At 38.1% G+C, this 17,092-nt stretch overlaps 1 protein-coding gene across 5 annotated transcripts in view; it reads left to right on the top strand.

The window, feature by feature from the left end:
- The window catches only part of EPHA6 (EPH receptor A6), a 529,864-nt gene that overhangs the window by 391,101 nt on the left and 121,671 nt on the right, over positions 1-17,092 (top strand). For all 5 annotated transcript variants that reach the window (XM_069785494.1, XM_069785492.1, XM_069785496.1 and 2 more), the window contains 3 exons: positions 2,976-3,084; positions 7,583-7,653; positions 11,159-11,284. In XM_069785494.1, the coding sequence (XP_069641595.1) occupies positions 2,976-3,084; positions 7,583-7,653; positions 11,159-11,284 (306 nt within the window). The remainder of the gene's footprint in view (positions 1-2,975; positions 3,085-7,582; positions 7,654-11,158; positions 11,285-17,092) is intronic.

The raw sequence follows: 17,092 nt of genomic DNA, 5'->3' as shown, positions 1-17,092 counted from the left end.
AGGTTGCAGGAACTTACTTGGCTTTGCAGTCCATCATAATTGTTTTTTAAACGGAGTTTTTCTGTCTTGCATAATCAAGAATAGTCCTGAGGAGAAACACAGGGTCGTATACCAATATGCACAGATGATGGAGAGGACAAATGAAGAAAGAAAAAGCAGGAAATGAAAAAAAAGATTCAAGAACATGCACAATAGAAACAATACATGTTAAAGCTCTTACTATTTACAACTTGAACTTTACCTTAAGAGAAAGCTGGATAAATGAGAAAAGAACAGAGATCAAGGGACATGCTGAATTTAATGTAGAATGGCAAAATGCTGTAAAAAAATTAATTATTAAGTGTCCCTGATTACTGTCTTCTCACTGCCTAGATAGTGTTTTATGGTACCTTTTACCTGCATGTGAAGAGTCTGTGTATGCGCATACACATGTGCTTATATATGTGTTGTTCACTGCACTGTGCCTTTATTGATTTCTACAGGCATCACTTCAAGCAAAAATAAGTATTTCCATCATTTTGCCTTACCTGCCTCTCTGTCAGTTTTTAACAAATCCACATTTTCCAATTATACTTGTCTGTCATTTGACATTTTTATCTGACAAGTAAATTAAGGTCATCAGGAAGTTTCAGGCCTGAAAGCCCCTTATAGTGATTTGGCTACTTGAAAAAAAAAAAAAATCCTAATGTTTTGGACTCTGGAACCACTGCCAACACAGTAAAATACAAACAAGAGAAAGAGAATGATCACTTTTTAAGTACGTACAATCTCAGCTAAGAATCATGTTGCTTAGAGGTGGAAAGAATTAAGTCAGTCCAGAATTTCTCCCCTTCATGAATCTGAATCTGGTTCCTGATAGAAAATACAGGTTATTAAACTGATAGATTGCATTCTGTTAAACACCAAGACATAGCAGCTCCGCTCAGCAGAAATGATCCAGGACATGTGACTTTCTTCATCATGATAGCTGCAGAGTGCTTCTTTGGACCATGGAATCAGTCTGTACATTTGCACCTTAATTCATGAGGTTGGGTCGTCTCCTTGGGTTGTCTCCTTGGCAATGAATGTCTGTTGAAGAAAACCACAGCTAATTTATCTGAGCCCGTGGTTTGCTTTTCTCCTGCTGAATTCACTATTTTTGCACACCTCTTTTTCCTATTAAAAAAAAAAAAACAGAGGGCTGCAGTTTGTCCTCTCCCTTCCATTGCAGAGATGGGCAAGACAGACACATCTAAAACCTCCTCCTCCATTTACAACTTCAAAGTGTGCCTGGCTGTAACAGTCTTTGCAACATGTAGCACAAGCCCCACTAGGCTGAAAGTAGTATTCAGCATGTGATTTGGAGAGCCTGTTATTATTTGCATTGTTATTTGTGTGGCATGATATTTATTATGTTGTATTTTTCCAACTAAATCTGACACTGTGGAACGTAACTCAACGCAGAGCTAGAATCCATTCCCATAATATCACTAGATGCCATTTTGGAGATTAGCCATTCAGTGAATATTTGCTACATCATTTATTGGATGATTTAACTTGTCTGTGGAGAGCTTATGACCACAGATACTGAATACCTTGTAATTTACTGCCTGTGCATATCTCCACTAAATTATATGGACAGAAACCTAATGGCAAAAAGAAGTTGGTTTTGCTGAAAGTTTGACTTAAACTACTATTGTTTTTATTTGGTTTACTACTATTACAAAGCCAGTCTACACTGCTAATTTCTAAACCAACTCACAAATATTATTTAGAAGCCAAATATTTTTCTTGGAAACAGCATTTTACGAGGCTTTGGGCAGCAATGTGTGCATGGTGTTGGGCTTCATCAACTGCAAAGTGAGACAATACAGCCTGCCGAGCTTTCTAGGCAGCAGTCTAGGTGATTTCCCTAAGATTTAATCATCTGGTGCCTAAAGAAAGCTGAAGATTTTGCTTATGGAACAGTTTGCAAGTTTACAAAATCAAAGCTGCTTTCCTGATAAATCTAAAGTATATTTTATTTTCTACATTTATTACCGTTGTCAGAGGTCATTGAATAGAATTATTTATTCTCCTTTCAGAACAATGTTATGTTTCTCATGGAAACAGACAGTAAGAATTAGGTAAACGTCCTGTGGTCAAAATGTTCAAGTGTAACTGAGTTTAAGAAGTAAAACTTTGGAGTCACAAGACAGGAGATAGAGAAAAAACTGAGCCTAATTCTTTTTCTGCTCATGTAGTACTTGGACAGTGAGGACCAACCAGACTGTAAGTAGGTACTTTGTCAATGTAAGGGTTTAATATTATACAGAATAAATTAATAAAAAGAGCAAGAGTCTAGAGACCGGATAATTTCAGGTGATCTTTTTTAACTCCTAAATGTCCTACAAAAAGCAGAGAGAAAAACATGAGGCATAAGAAAATCAATATTTTTTTTCAACTACAGTGTTACCAATCACCAAAGCATGTTATAGGTAAAACTATATACATTCTGTGACAATAAAACTAAACACCAGACATACAGAAGAGTGTGTGAGGCTACACATTAAGTGTTCTTCTTCTGCTTTGCTTTCTCCTGAAACCAGTTTAATATCTCTTACATACATAGCACTGCTGCTGACTTCACTGGGACAGTTGGATGGAAAGAAGTTCTGAATTAGATGCAGGATTAAGCTAAATAAAGCTAAAGAAAATATATGTTCTATTTTTGTGTTGAAAATCCTGTCATACTCAAACTTTAGTAAATTGCAAATGTCTGATAACGCCAGCTCCTCCTTTTAAAAACCTGTAAACATCTTCTCCCCTTCATCCTAGTTGGGACATGGATTATGGTTTTTCACTTCACAGGCACGTTCGCATCTGATGTCCTTCTAAGCACCAAGGAAACTATTACAGAGTAATTGCAACATTTGACCAGTGAAATGTTATCACCCATTCTGCAAGAACCCTGAGTAATGGAGCTTTAACCTCTTTTCTTTTTGCTTCTCTTTCAGCTTCTGATATGGCTGCAGAGCAGGGACAGATTCTTGTAATTGCCACTGCTGCTGTTGGTGGATTCACTCTCCTGGTCATCCTCACTTTGTTCTTCCTGATCACTGGGAGGTAATTAACACCACAGTGTTCTCATTTACTCAGGGTCAGAGTCATCCAAAACTAAGAAATTAAGAATAATAGTTAAGTCATTAAGCCACATTTTCAGTGCTAAAATAAGGGTTATACATAGCAGGGTCAATGTCCTCTTTGTTCAGCACTGCTCATACTCACAGTTCTATTGTGAGTGTTGTTTTTCATTAAAAAAAAAAACGGTTTGGGGAGCTAAGCAATTATGTGAAATCAGAAAATAGCTTGGCTACTTTCAAAATAAGTTTCTGGACCTCTTGCTTGCAAAATTGTATTAAAAATACAATGTACTTGCACCCTCAAGGCTCTGACATTAGAAGACAAAAAAACACGGCATTTTTTACAAAATCGCATAACTGTCAATTGCAAAGCTTTGGAGGGTGTAACCTTAGGATTTTTGATGTCTTGGGGTTGGCAATATAGCTTGCTAAAAGCACTTTAGTGGACAATTTTTTATTACTTTTGCTATATTAAATTTGTAGGAAAAATTGTACACAATTATGTATATATTTTATATGCACTCTTCTGCATCTATTAAGGTAAAATACAGGAATTATGTAATGAAATTAAACTAAGGAAAACTTTACTTCAAAATACTAGAATGATTCTACTGCCTGTGATATCACTGGTGAACAGAAGATAGCTTCCTGAAGGTCCTGTTTTATTGCTTTTTGGCTTTTTTTTTTTTTTTAGATTGGATTGAAGATAGCCCAATTAAATCTACATTACAGCAGTACTGTTGCCCTGGCAGGGGAATTCACCAGTCTGGACAATGATTATTTTTTATAACTACCCTGATTCTTACACTTACAGTTCTTTTAGAACAGTGGTGATTGTCCACCTTCCTTGAGTTGATGTGTTGATCAGGATCAAATAATGACATTATGCAAATTGGATGAGAAAGCATTTTGATTTGAGTGGCCAGATGCCATGCTCAATTACACACTGAAGGTTTTAAGGGAACTCACAAATTCTCAATGCTAAAAAACACATGAAGAGGTCAGAACATCAGTCCTTGCTGGAGCTCAGATTCCCCCAGGCATAGCTGCTTCCATGGTGCCTTGTTTCCTTTTTCACTGAGCCTCCAGGTGCTTCCTATGTGATTTCAGGACTTCACCTGCTTCCACCAGGAAGCAAAGCAGAATTTAAAAGGACAAAGTCATTACATCCCTGTCTACTCTGTGAGATATCCGTGGCAATGCGCTGCTGCCATGGATCAAGAAAGCCTGAAACTAGGCTGATACTCTGTAGAGGTATGGGTCTTCGAGCAGAGGAGTCGGGCTCATAGCTCCTTGTCGTGGTTTAACCCCAGCCAGCAACTAAGCACCACGCAGCCGCTCACTTACTCCCCCGCCATCCAGTGGGATGGGGGAGAAAATCGGGAAAAAAAGTAAAACTCATGGGTTGAGATAAGAACGATGTAATAGAACAGAAAAGAAGAAACTAATAATGATAATGATAACACTAATAAAATGACAACAGTAGTAATAAAAGGATTGGAATGTACAAATGATGCGCAGGGCAATTGCTCACCACCCGCCGACCGACACCCAGCCAGTCCCCGAGCGGCGATTCCCCGCCCCCACTTCCCAGTTCCTAAACTAGATGGGACGTCACATGGTATGGAATACCCCTTTGGCCAGTTTGGGTCAGGTGCCCTGGCTGGGCATGAGAAGCTGAAAAATCCTTGACTATAGTCTAAACACTACTTAGCAACAACTGAAAACATCAGTGTTATCAACATTCTTCACATACTGAACTCAAAACATAGCACTGTACCAGCTACTAGGAAGACAGTTAACTACATCCCAGCTGAAACCAGGACACTCATGCAATATGCTCTGTAGGGGAGGTTGTATGGGCTCTGGCCCCTCTTTACCCTTTTCCCCTTCCCTCCTTCAGATGCATAAAACAGCTGGTGGAAGAGCCTCCATGTGAGGAGCATTCTTCGTGGAGTTTCCTTCTTGCCTGGCTTGGGGACAGAAAAAATCCAGATTTGGGATAGGATTCTGCACTATTCCTGTCCAGGTTTACAGCCTGTGTTTACACTTAGAGATGTTACACTGACTCCTCTGAATGTGATAATGGTCATCACAGACAGGGCTGATACCTATAGACAGTGCTGCACTTTAAGATTTGTAATTAAGTTTCTGTTTTGTTGGTATGGCATTACCTCTAATTTGAAAAGAAAGTGAAGTCCTATCATTGGAGGCTGGAGGTTTTATTTGCAGTACCCCAGCAACCAAATATGGCACTACAGTAGCTACCATTATGTGAATTACTTTCAGAAGAGAGAGGAATTATTCAAACAGACAAACTTTCAGAGGAAATGATTGTGTAGAATCCTTACGTGGAATCCTGAAACGTAACTGCAAGGCTTCCTTTAGAAAAAACTCACTAAACTCAGGAATGAAAAAAAATATGGAAATGGGTTTCTTTCTGTGTTTATTCCTCCTGTTAGCTAATGTTAAGGATATCAAAGATTCTCTTAGCTTTCTAACATCTTACTCAATGGGACTATTTCAATTATGTAAGATATGAATTCATTGTGAAATGCTGCTTAAATGCAGTGATAAGAGTGTATTGCGCAGAAGACAGAGCAAGAAAATTTTGAATAAATACTCAGTGTACTCTAGGACTGGAGGCAAATTTCTGCATGAAAAATGCGATTGGTACCCTACAGATGTGCTCTGCTTCACTGTTTAGAATTCGCAATTCAATGAGCTGTCGAGTCGCAGGGCTGCTGATGAGTCTATTCATAGTGGAGAGGCTGGGTTAAATGAGCACCTGCCTCTGCACTTCGCTGCGTTATTATCCACCACGAGCAAGCAGGAAGCGCGGCTGTCAATTGCAGATAGAAAAATGAAAGCGACAGAGATTTCAAGGCACGGGATATGCAGTGAGGCGGAGGTCTTGGCTAAATTCCAGGAAATGCAATGTTAAAGCTCAGTGTGATTTATTCCTATCATTACAGAAATTATTCTTCTCCAATTGTTCTGTAGCCAACACTAACAGGGAGTGGGGAGCTGGAGCTGGAAGACTCCTCTGCTGGTGATTACTCACTGGCTTCTGTAGTCAAACTTTGGGGCCACGTGCATGCTTAGGAGGATTAGACAGGGTTAAAGCCTTGTTTCTTTGACTGTTCCCTTGGGCAGACACTTTAAGTGTAAGAGCTTGTGTCCAGTGCGCTTGGCAGTTGGAACCTTACAGACCAGTTGTTCAGGTCCTAAAAGTGGCACTGGCATGCTTAGTGGTCCCAGCAACTGGTGTACAATCTAAAGATTTCCACAGAAGCTGAGAATCCACTGGCTGCTATTTCCCTCCATAAAGATACATAACCATGACAGCTTCAGAAGTTTCTGCCCTTCAGGTGTTCATCATCACCTCTGTAGCAATGAATGAATTCGTGAGTGTTCCTACTCTGCTTCAGTAGTTTAAATGAACCACTGAAATGACGTGGGTGTGTTCACATATTTCTCATATCTCCATTGTTAGTATTTTACTGGATATACTATCTACAATTATAGCTTATTTTACTTTTTAAGGCTGGTCACAAACACAGAGAGGCCAGTCATTTTTTTCAAGCTGGTCTTGGAACCAGATGTCTGTAAACCAAAGCACATGGCCACACACACTGCTGTTCTCCACTGGCGACAGTGCCCCAACAGCCCTTAGCCGTTAGCCTAGCCCATAGACCAAAAGATTTCCCTCTAAATCATACTTCTTAGGCTGTTCAGTGAGTGAGAAAGAGCGTTAGGACCAAGAGCAAATATTTTGCTTTTTCTTGACTGAAACATTGCTCCTATCATGTGACACTCTAAATCAGCATTAACAGTCCTGCAAGTAGGCAGCATTCAGGCTGGGGGACATTTCATTACAGGGAACCTGAAAGCTTGCCATGTGGCAGTTTTCTCCAGCATACCCTTGCGTTGTCAGGTGAGGTTGCTAACAATTCATGAACATCCACAGTTTTGTGTTGTTTGCCAAGGATTTGCAATTTTATAGCAATCATACAGGCACATGCTAAAACATCGTACTCACATAGCACGCTACATATTGTTTATCCTATATGATAGCTGCTATCTTAGAAGAAATAAGAAGCCAGTGCCTGGCTCAGACTGCATCGAGCTACTCAGGAAAAAAATGGTCCTGATGTGAAAAAAGATTTTCTTTTTTTATGAAACATGGTGAAGTCATAGAAACTATTATCTTATGATTTTTTTATGAGCTTTTTTGACCCACTGGATATGAAAGTTAATAGGATAAGGTTTAATTAGCACAAACCAATGTATGCAAACAAGAATGCAAGGAAGTAATAATTTATTAAAGCATCAGGACTCTTTGGAATCTATTCATAACTAAAAATATATTCCAAATGCAAAGCTTTTGGCTTTCATAAAAGTGTGGATAAAACTTAATGTACATTTATTTTGTGCATGACAAGTATTTTAATTAAAACCTCACTTGTTTTTCTTAAAAGGTGCCAATGGTACATAAAGGCCAAAATGAAATCTGAAGAGAAAAGAAGGGCTCATTTGCAAAATGGACATTGTAAGTCATTCAACCCTGTGTTACATAGTATCTATATCATGTTTTAAATGAAGAAAGTTCATGGTTTCCTGTACAACTTCTGCCCTTGATGTTTTAAACTGGCCAGCTGAATAGCTCCTTATTGTTTGCACCATCGAGGGTGTCTATTTTTATTTGTATGTCCCCTTGAAGAATTTAACTGAATTCACTCTAGTTAATAAGGTTTTTTGGTATTCTATTAATAATATTTATCAGTTTTTCAGGTATATTTCTTTGAATTTCTCAGCTGGTCTGGACCATATTGAACTTCTGCCTCAAAATTCCTCTCTTGGTGACTATGTGCCTTATTTGTATCCAGTTCTCTTTGGCTGTAGGGATCTACGCTTCCAGCCACACAAGAAATAGAAAGTGGAATGGGTTGTCTTCCCTCATGTTGCTGCTCACTGATCAGTACAGTGAGAGAAAAATCCTGGCAATCTCTCACTGGCAGTATATTAGTTTATGTGGTTTAGTTTAGCTACTCAGTTTAAATTACTAGTCTCACTGTTTTACGTTAGAGTAAAAATTTAAAGTTTTTATTTATTCAAAAGGTATTATACAAAGGTTATTAAATTTTATATTTTTTGATCATTTTTTATAACATCCCTGGAAATACTATGATCAAGACAAAAGTTAAGTCACCAAAAGTAAAATCTTTTTTCAGGTGACACCACTATATCCAGCCAAGTGGCTATTTCTGTCAAGGAAAAGGGCACATTTCTCCATAAAGGATACTTCCTAGGAAGATTTGTCATTTGTTTCCAAACATGGTCAGAAAGGAAAGAAGACAAAAACCTTCCTGCTGGAGAGTTTGATATATGCCTCTGAGACCGTGACTGAATTTGAGAAAAGCCTCACTCAGTGACTTTCTGGCCAGGGTAAATGATGACTGTATTTCATGGTGACACAAAGCTTCATCTCAGAGGCTTCTCATTCATTTGCAGTTATCTCAGCATCAGACTTGAGGGGGCAAGTCTCTACTCATGTATGTGCTCCATAGAACCAAGGATAAAGAGAAATTACTGTGATTTAGCCCAGCAGCTAAGGCTGTATTGCCAACAATACTCCCTCCTTTACACTGAGCACTCAGCACCTCCATAAGAAGTACCTCCTTCATGCTAGCAGCAATCTTCATCTGGCTGCTGACTACCTATAGATTTGGTATCCAGCATCTCAACTTGAAACAATATGTGGGGCTGCACAGTCTCTGCTGGGATCAGTATAAGGGTGACCTCTCCTGGACTGGCTGAAGCTGTTTAAAAAAAAGCTGCGCTGCAAAACCTGCACTGTTAGCATCACCTGTTCCTGTTCCCAGATTTGTCATGTCCACGCTTTATACCCCATGCTTCCGCTGTGTGCAGAAGAAAACCATCTCTTGTTCATCCTTCCTCTCTTCCTTGGAAGTTCGGTGTGAGTCAGAGGAAGATTTCAGGAAATAAACTCTTTGAAGGGAGTCAGAAAAGTGTCCATGATCTTGCTGATAACATGACATCCCATGATGTCTGGTCTCCTCCCCATTTCTGTATGGTGCGTGTACTCTATCAGCAGTGGAATGGCTGTTGCACACCACCTAATGAAGTCCAGCCACATTCATGTGTTCAGAACATGTGTTTTTCACCTAATGCATTTAGGCTTATCAGATAATGAGCTGCTTTAGACTTAGCCACTAAGTGATAAGAGGAAGAAGGCTGAGAGGTACTTAATTCTTTTAAAAGAGGTTCTCTTGACCAACCTGCAGTACCCTCCTCTTATCCTGGTAAGTTGATGCATTACCTACATCAACTTCTGTTAATGGATTTAAAGTTTTCCAGAACTTAATCACCACATGCCAGCAGCCTAAAAAAAATACCCATCCAGATAGTCCAAGAGAAACAACATAAGTTCTTGGACATGCTATACTCAAGAACACAAGGGATATTAGCCATGCCAGAAAATGATGGCTTGCTGGAGCCTGCCAAAGCAATCTGGCACCAACACACTATTGCCACGGCCATCTCCAAGGAAGCAGACAGAAATTATCGAAGCCTTGTAAATGCATTTGGATATTTTTGCTCTCGTCTTGCACCTGGGTCTCTGGTTGTTCCAGCTGATCAGAAGACAACAAAGCAGCACAGTCCTCCAGGACCCATCCTCAGAGAAAAGGATCTCAAGCACTGGACCTGTTTGGCAAAAGGAAGTTCAGCCATCCACCCTTAAATGAAAGGAGTGAATTAGAAAGCCCTGTTTTCAAAGTAAAGGACAGATTGCCTAAATTGCCCAAGGAGCAGCAAAGGGGAATATAGACTGCTTTGGCAGTAATCACTGTTAGTCTTGAGGATCTGCTTTTCCCCATATCTTTGAGCCCTCACTTGGTGTCCCTGTAGACACCCTTTCAAGTGACCAGCTCAGAGCTCGTATTTTCTCTCATGACTTGCTGCATTTTCCAGATTTACCAGCTGTACTTGAAGCATTCCTTAAGGATGTGAGCTAAGTGCAGAGATTCCAAGGAGCCTCTTCAGACTAAAACACTAAATAGCATTTGGAAAGGAAATGCTTACAATAAAAAAAAAAAAAAAGTAATTTGTCTTACCCAAAATAGCATTTTCCTTAAAACTTAGCTAGGGCTATTATTTTTTCCTAAGGAGAAGCTTCCAAAAACTTTATTGTCCTCTAAATTTTCCTTCCTGAAATGCTATACCTCAGGAGATGCTTGTGTTCAGCTGGGACAGAGACAAAACAGCATAAGAGTTGGATACTATCTTATCATTTGACTACCAAAGACTGTTTTCTAAAGGCCTTTGCCTTTTTGTTCCTGTGGGACAGGATAAACTCTGGGACCCATGTAGCTAGCAAATATGACAGTAACTAGAGGCATAAATAACATTTAGAGAACCTAACACCCGTATTTCCTCCATTCTTTATGCTAACAACAGGTATCAGTTATCATTGCAAGCTGAAAGGATGTTTGATGTAACAATGCACTGCAGCAGTCATGAAGTATCCATGCTTTCAGTCACCCAGAACATCTCAGGAGATCTGAGCAGAGTCCAGCAGGACCTTGCTTACAGTTTTAGCCAGTACTTTTGAATGCTTTTGCTAGTGTTAGGTTGGCAGAGGCTTATCCTCTGTCTATGGAGTTGTAACACCCAGCTCTTTAATGTCTCAGAAGCCTCACCTAAAAAAGCCACTTGAAGGATAAGAGGAAACATTTAAGTCTGTGCTCAGTCAATCTTTGAAAACCTTGGTGCTGACAGCAAATAAGGACAGCTCATGTGCATTCTGCAGTTGGCTTCTGTGAAACCAGTAGCAAGCATTAGTAATTTGGGGTCATTATCCTCTTCTATTGGGTTCTGGAACTTTAAATGTGGGAGATTTAGTATATTATTTCCAATCCTTTCAATTGTCTAGTCAACAAAAAAAAAACAGAAAAAAAAAAGAGAAAACCATGTTGTTACAGTGCATGAATATCAAAGAATTCTTGATTTCTAGTATTCTCTCTTTTTTGCAGTACGTTTCCCGGGAATCAAAACATATATTGATCCAGACACGTATGAAGACCCATCTCTTGCTGTCCATGAGTTTGCAAAGGAGATAGATCCTTCAAGAATTCGTATTGAAAGAGTTATTGGGGCAGGTAAAATTATATCCACTTTAAAAAATGTCTAGACATGGAAAGGCTGCTTTTCTCAAGTCACCAGGCTAATGCAAGTGGTCAGGTATAGTACAAAATGTGGGCATATTTCTCTGATAGCACCAGTTCACTCTCAGATGTGGTGCAAATGAGCTATTGTATTTGGCTAATGTTCCAAATGTGGATATATTCAAATAAGGAGTTCTTGAGAGGCAGATTCTCCAAAGCGATAGGCTTATCCCAATTTTTTTTAAGGCTTTATCAATTTTTTGGGTAGGGTTGGGTTTTTGGTTGGGTTTGGGGTTTTTTTTTTTTTGCTTTGTTCCAAATGTACTCAAAACACTGTGTCACTCAGCATTTGCCATAGTGTCACATATTCTTTATCACTGAGGGGGAGATTAGATCAGAATCTCTTTCTAGGGGGCAGATAAGATCAGAATATAGAAGACTGAGAAAAAATATTCTCATTTAGAAAATAGGAGTACAAGGGGAAAAAGGAGAGGCTGGCTTGGGATAGGCTTCTCTGTAGCTGTGTGGAGGAGGATCATTGACAGAGAGGGAAAAGAGGAAGATCTGATGAGAAGGTGTAGACAGTATGAAAGATGATGTGGAGCTGGGAAGCAGGATGGATTAGAAAAATAGCAGCAGGATCTCCTCTTACATCCCTGTTTATCTTTGTCCAAGTGCATGGTGGGGACAGAGGGGAATTAGACCTGAACAATTGTTTTAGACCCTGTTCTCATCTATGAGGTATTTACCTTCAGTTGAGAACATCTCATTGGGGATGTAGGCCATTTCACAGCTGTTTGAAAATAAGTTTCAGAAGCTCATGAATCCTGTATGTGTATTGGCCTTTTTCTAAGGGAGATAACATGCCCCTTGTGTTTCAGGGATCTTACCCTTTGCTAATGTGCTATGTTTATAGGCATGTCTATTCTGTGTATTAAGTGTTACCCTCTTGTCTTAGCTTTGGTTTAATTGTCAGGTTTTGCTCTACAGGAAAGTGCTGTGCAAGTGTCGCCACACGTTCACTTCCGGAAAGCCTTTGTAGGGATAAAGGCTCATGGCTGCTGTCTAGAGTTCACTAGAGGTCCTGGTGGCTGCTCAGTGGTGACAGAAAACACACCTTTGTGGTTAACACAACAAAAGTGAAATACTTGTAAACATCAGAGTCTTGTAAAACCATTTTTTTTAACTTGTGTTCTGACTATCTAAGGCAGATAGCATTTCATTATTGAAATAATGAAATAATCCTGAGATTGTTTGCTCTCTGTTTTATTCAGCTGTAGTTTACTGAGGACTTAGAGAGACAAGGCTAGAAAAAGGCCCTACAGACTTACCTAACTAGTGGATCTCAATGTATGGCTTGTGACCAACATGTCATTCAGAAGGCCCACCAACATTTCTCATGGTTATATCAAATTAAAACAAAAAACAGACTGACAAGGAGAGTCTGAGGTTCCTGTGGTGCATTACATCCTCTGTGTTGTTACCTGCACACTGTCAATGGCTGGGGAGCATTAATCATTTCTCAGCCCCAACAGAAAGGGAAGGTGGGGTCTGTGTCAGAAATTTTGATGAACATAGGAACGGAATCCTAAGCTCTAATTCCAGCTCTGAAATTTAATTTCTTCCTGTGAAAGACATTAACATTATAACCGTCTTCAGTTTACACAAAATATGGATATTTATCTGTGTCCTTAAGATATTAAGAGTGATTGAGTTTTGTAAATTGCTGTCTTAAAGGTACTTATAATACTGACTATGCAGATGTTTTGTCTTCACCTCACTGTAATTTTATTTCAGTAGCAATAATTAGCATGTTCCATACTCCAATGCCCATCTTCAAGCTATCCATTCTGGGCTTTCTTCAACAATGCTGTTTTATTACTTATTAAGTAAATGCCAACATACAAATGCTTTTATTTTTTACCTTATTTACTTTCTCTAGCTTTAATGACATCAAGAAAAAAAAGAAAGAATTCACAATACAACAGATTGCAAAAATCAGAGTTACATCTTGTAGAGGGGGTCAGTGGAAAAAATATTATTTTAATTTGCTCATAGTGAGCCCACCAAAGAACTCGTGCTAGCAAGTATTGTCAGGAAAATTACTATCAGAAGACATAATGCACTGTGATCCTTCTTTTTTATCTTTGTTTCATATATCTTAGTCACTCGAGAAAAGAGAGGTATATTTCAGTTCAGATCCCTCATTTAATGATATGTTACTACACTGATAGCAACGGAAATGTCTCCAGTGTTGCTAAAAACTGTTTTATGCACTAGAAAATGTCATGCAAATAATATAACAGAAATAAAACCAGGCCTGTTCACAAACGGGGGAGAGAAAGTATCAGCCTGAAAGTAAGAGACAAAATTCTGTTTCATGCTGCAGTCCATATCGCTAGAGTACTTTAGAGTTTACCTGATTGCTTAAGCTAGATAATATGTAGCTGGCACTGTGCTCCATTGGAATTATGAGCTTGAGAAAGCCCCCAGAGGGCTGACTTCTGCAGAAAGCATTCTATCTGATTTCTTTTATTTCTTCCTTTTTCTTAGATATTGATGTCTTAGATTATAAAGAGTATTGAACTACATTCAGCACTGGTATAACTGCTAATTTCAAAGCAGTAGAAAATGACAGACAAGGATTGAGCTTATTGATTTTAGTTCAGATGAAAATTGTATCCTTATTCTTAACTTAATTCATTTATGAAAATTCTTTACTCAGGTTCTCTCTCCCTTTTCTTCTATGCGTAGGAGTGAATTTTTGCCTGCTTTGACATAGTTTATTTTTATATTTTTTATCTTCTCGAATTACTTGGGTAATCTGCCATCTTCAAAGATATTTGCCTAGCAAGACTTGCAAACTGGTTGCAATCAAATTTTAACCCATTTCCATGCAGGCAAGATACAGGCTAAATACCATGCCTGAGGCACAGAGAATACAAATTCTCACAGAGTTCTTCAATAGCTGCTAGGGGACATAGCATATCATTATAATTCACAGCAGTCCTAAAACTTTCTTTATGCCTTCTCTCTAATTCTGTATTAAATGTTGCAACTGGATATAAAATGGATTTCTTATCATAGGAGAATTATTTTTAGAAGATGTTTACAATTTTCATCCAAGTGAAATGAAAAATTAAAATCTTTTACAAAATGAAACATTCACTTTCAAGTAAATTAATAGATGCATTTCTTAAATTTGTTTTGTTTGAACATTTTATTTTGATCAATTATTTTCATTTTTAATTTCTATAACTTTCATTTAAAAAAACAAAAATTATTTCCATTCAAAAATTAAAAATTTTCATTTTGAAAATGTCAAAGTGGAACATTGCAAATATTTGAAAATTTTTTTCTAGCATTTCTGGTTAAGAAATTTTTCAAACCGATCTTTTCCCAAAAGCAATTTCCAATTTGGTTTTTCAATGGAAAAAGTCATGTCTAAAAGCTCTTGACAATTTACTAGTTGCAGTGCAGATGGCTTTGATACTCAAGGCAAGTGTTTTTTCTAGTTTCTTTTTTCAGCTTACCTAATTCTGTACCCAAGCTATCTTTTAAAGTATTTAGTAATTATAATCTTGGATGATGGGAATTGGAAATGTACGTTATATTGTTTGCTGCTGAGTAATCTATCTGAGGATGATGCCATCAAATCAGAAGTAGTATTTTCAACTAAAGCTACTGATGATCTCATTTCTGATTACAGCACTGTTAAAAGTTAAAATCTCCTAACCGCTCCACTTACTTACCTCAGATACACATATACACTTGAAAAACAAAGACTTCCTATTTATTATTTTTGTCCTATCTTTCAGTCTCTGCTTAGAAGTGCAAAATCTAAGAGCCCCTGAGTGTATTTACCTACTTACACTCTATTGTACAGGTACATCTGAATGCTGCACAAGACAATGGGATTTCTCTGCAATCATTTATTAGCCATGTTATACAGACAATTTGGTCTGCTCCTTTGGTGCCAAGTACAGTAACATAGGGGTAGTACTACTTGATGTAAAAAAAGAGAGCAAATATCTAATACTGTTGTTTACGCCCTGCTCCACACAATGATGTTTTTCCATCAGATACTAAAAACAGGTTCAGAGAAATTGGCAACAAATGGTCAAATTGAAAAAGTAGCAAGATCTTCAAGCAGTAACAGCAGATTGGAAAATAGCCTTTAGTAGTTACAAAGATCAAGATGACACTTGGTCTGCAACAGTCAAAGACATTATAGCCAAAATAAAAAGATAGTATCTATACATTTAGCTGTAGATTTAATAAGCATTCCTATTGCAAGGTCATATCATTAGGCATGTAATAAGAAGAAATGCAAAGCAGCAACAATTTAAGGCAGGATGCTGAGCTCACGAGATTACTTTGAGAAAAAATGAATTAGTGCAATCTCTTGTTAAAAATCCTTTTTCAAGTCCTCCTAGTGGACATTTACCAAGCTGATGTTTCTGAATGCAGCCGCTATATTCTATGGAGCCAGTTAATTGAAACTTTGGTCTCAGGTCTCCCAGTCTTCCCCTGTGGCATGCTTTTGGTGTTCCAGTACATCTGCAAAGTCTCTGAATTACTATCATTCCTTCTGGTGCTTAGGTGTAAATAAAGCAAGTAAAATACAGACTTTGGAAAGTCCTTTCTAAATTATTCATGCTTTACTTACTCCATGTGTAGACACAAGAGATCTGCATGAAAGTAACCATATCTGCACATAAATCCAGATTCAAGATGGATATGTAGTCAGGTTACTTCCCCTGAGTGGCTTCCCATCATCACCTACCTTACATCTGGTTCATCTGAGGAAAAAAAAAAAAACTAAAATACTGTTTTGTACACCTTTTGATTGAATGAAAGATTATCAAGGTTAATAGCTGTTAATGGTCTCTTTTGTTAGTCTTCGAGTAACTTCTGCTGATATCTTGGTTCAAACTGGAGGGTAAAGGCAGTAGGGGGAACAGTTTACAAGCAAAATGGAAATTGCAGCTTGATCAAATATTCATAATAGCGTGCAGATTACAATACCAAAGGCAAAACAGAACTATTTGTAAGTGCTTAACTTGTGTTTCTCATTGTAACATCAACCAAATAAACCGGTATTAATGAAGTTCACATTCTAGCAATAGTTACTGTTTAAATGATGAAATTGATTAGTCCATTCCCTTTTATTTTATCCACTACTTATAACAAGGTTTTAGTATTGTTTGATTTCATATTGTATAGTCTTGGATTCAAAACTCTTGGCCAAGTTTTTTTTATCACTGGTATTAAATATTCCATGAGATCTCCCATTGGTTCATTACAAAGATCACTGGGTGTCTATTTGTCAGTTCCCATGATTTGCCATCTATTCATTGCTGTAGATTTTCTTCAGATGGTCCCTTTCAGCCACTCTTCATATTGACCTTGCTGCACCTACTGACATGTTTTCATATCGTTTGATTTTGTCCTGTCCTGACACTTTTTTCTGCCCCATCACTTCTTGCTCTTTGGTTTAAGGCTTCAGCACCTCTTCATGGAAGGAATTCCCAGAGGTACTTTGTCAAGTCTGTCTTAAAAGTTACAATTATCCTCTTATTTTCTTTGTTAAAATATTGAAACTCAAGGAAGAGGCCAACTCTTCAATTTTTCACAGAGAGTACACTATATTCTTTTTATAATCTAAATCTTCTGCCGGTTCTCCCACAAGTCTACTGACTAAAACTGGGGAAAATGAGTTGACCTGTATTTGGTGCTGTGACCTTTCAGTTCTATCAACAGCAACTCTCTGTGTTGTAAGACATTTGTTTTGTTCCCATG

Source organism: Haliaeetus albicilla, chromosome 6, assembly GCF_947461875.1.
Source record: "Haliaeetus albicilla chromosome 6, bHalAlb1.1, whole genome shotgun sequence".
NCBI classification, from domain to species: domain Eukaryota; kingdom Metazoa; phylum Chordata; class Aves; order Accipitriformes; family Accipitridae; genus Haliaeetus; species Haliaeetus albicilla.
Note: the sequence above shows the minus strand (reverse complement) of the source record. Positions and strands in the feature narration are given on the sequence as shown.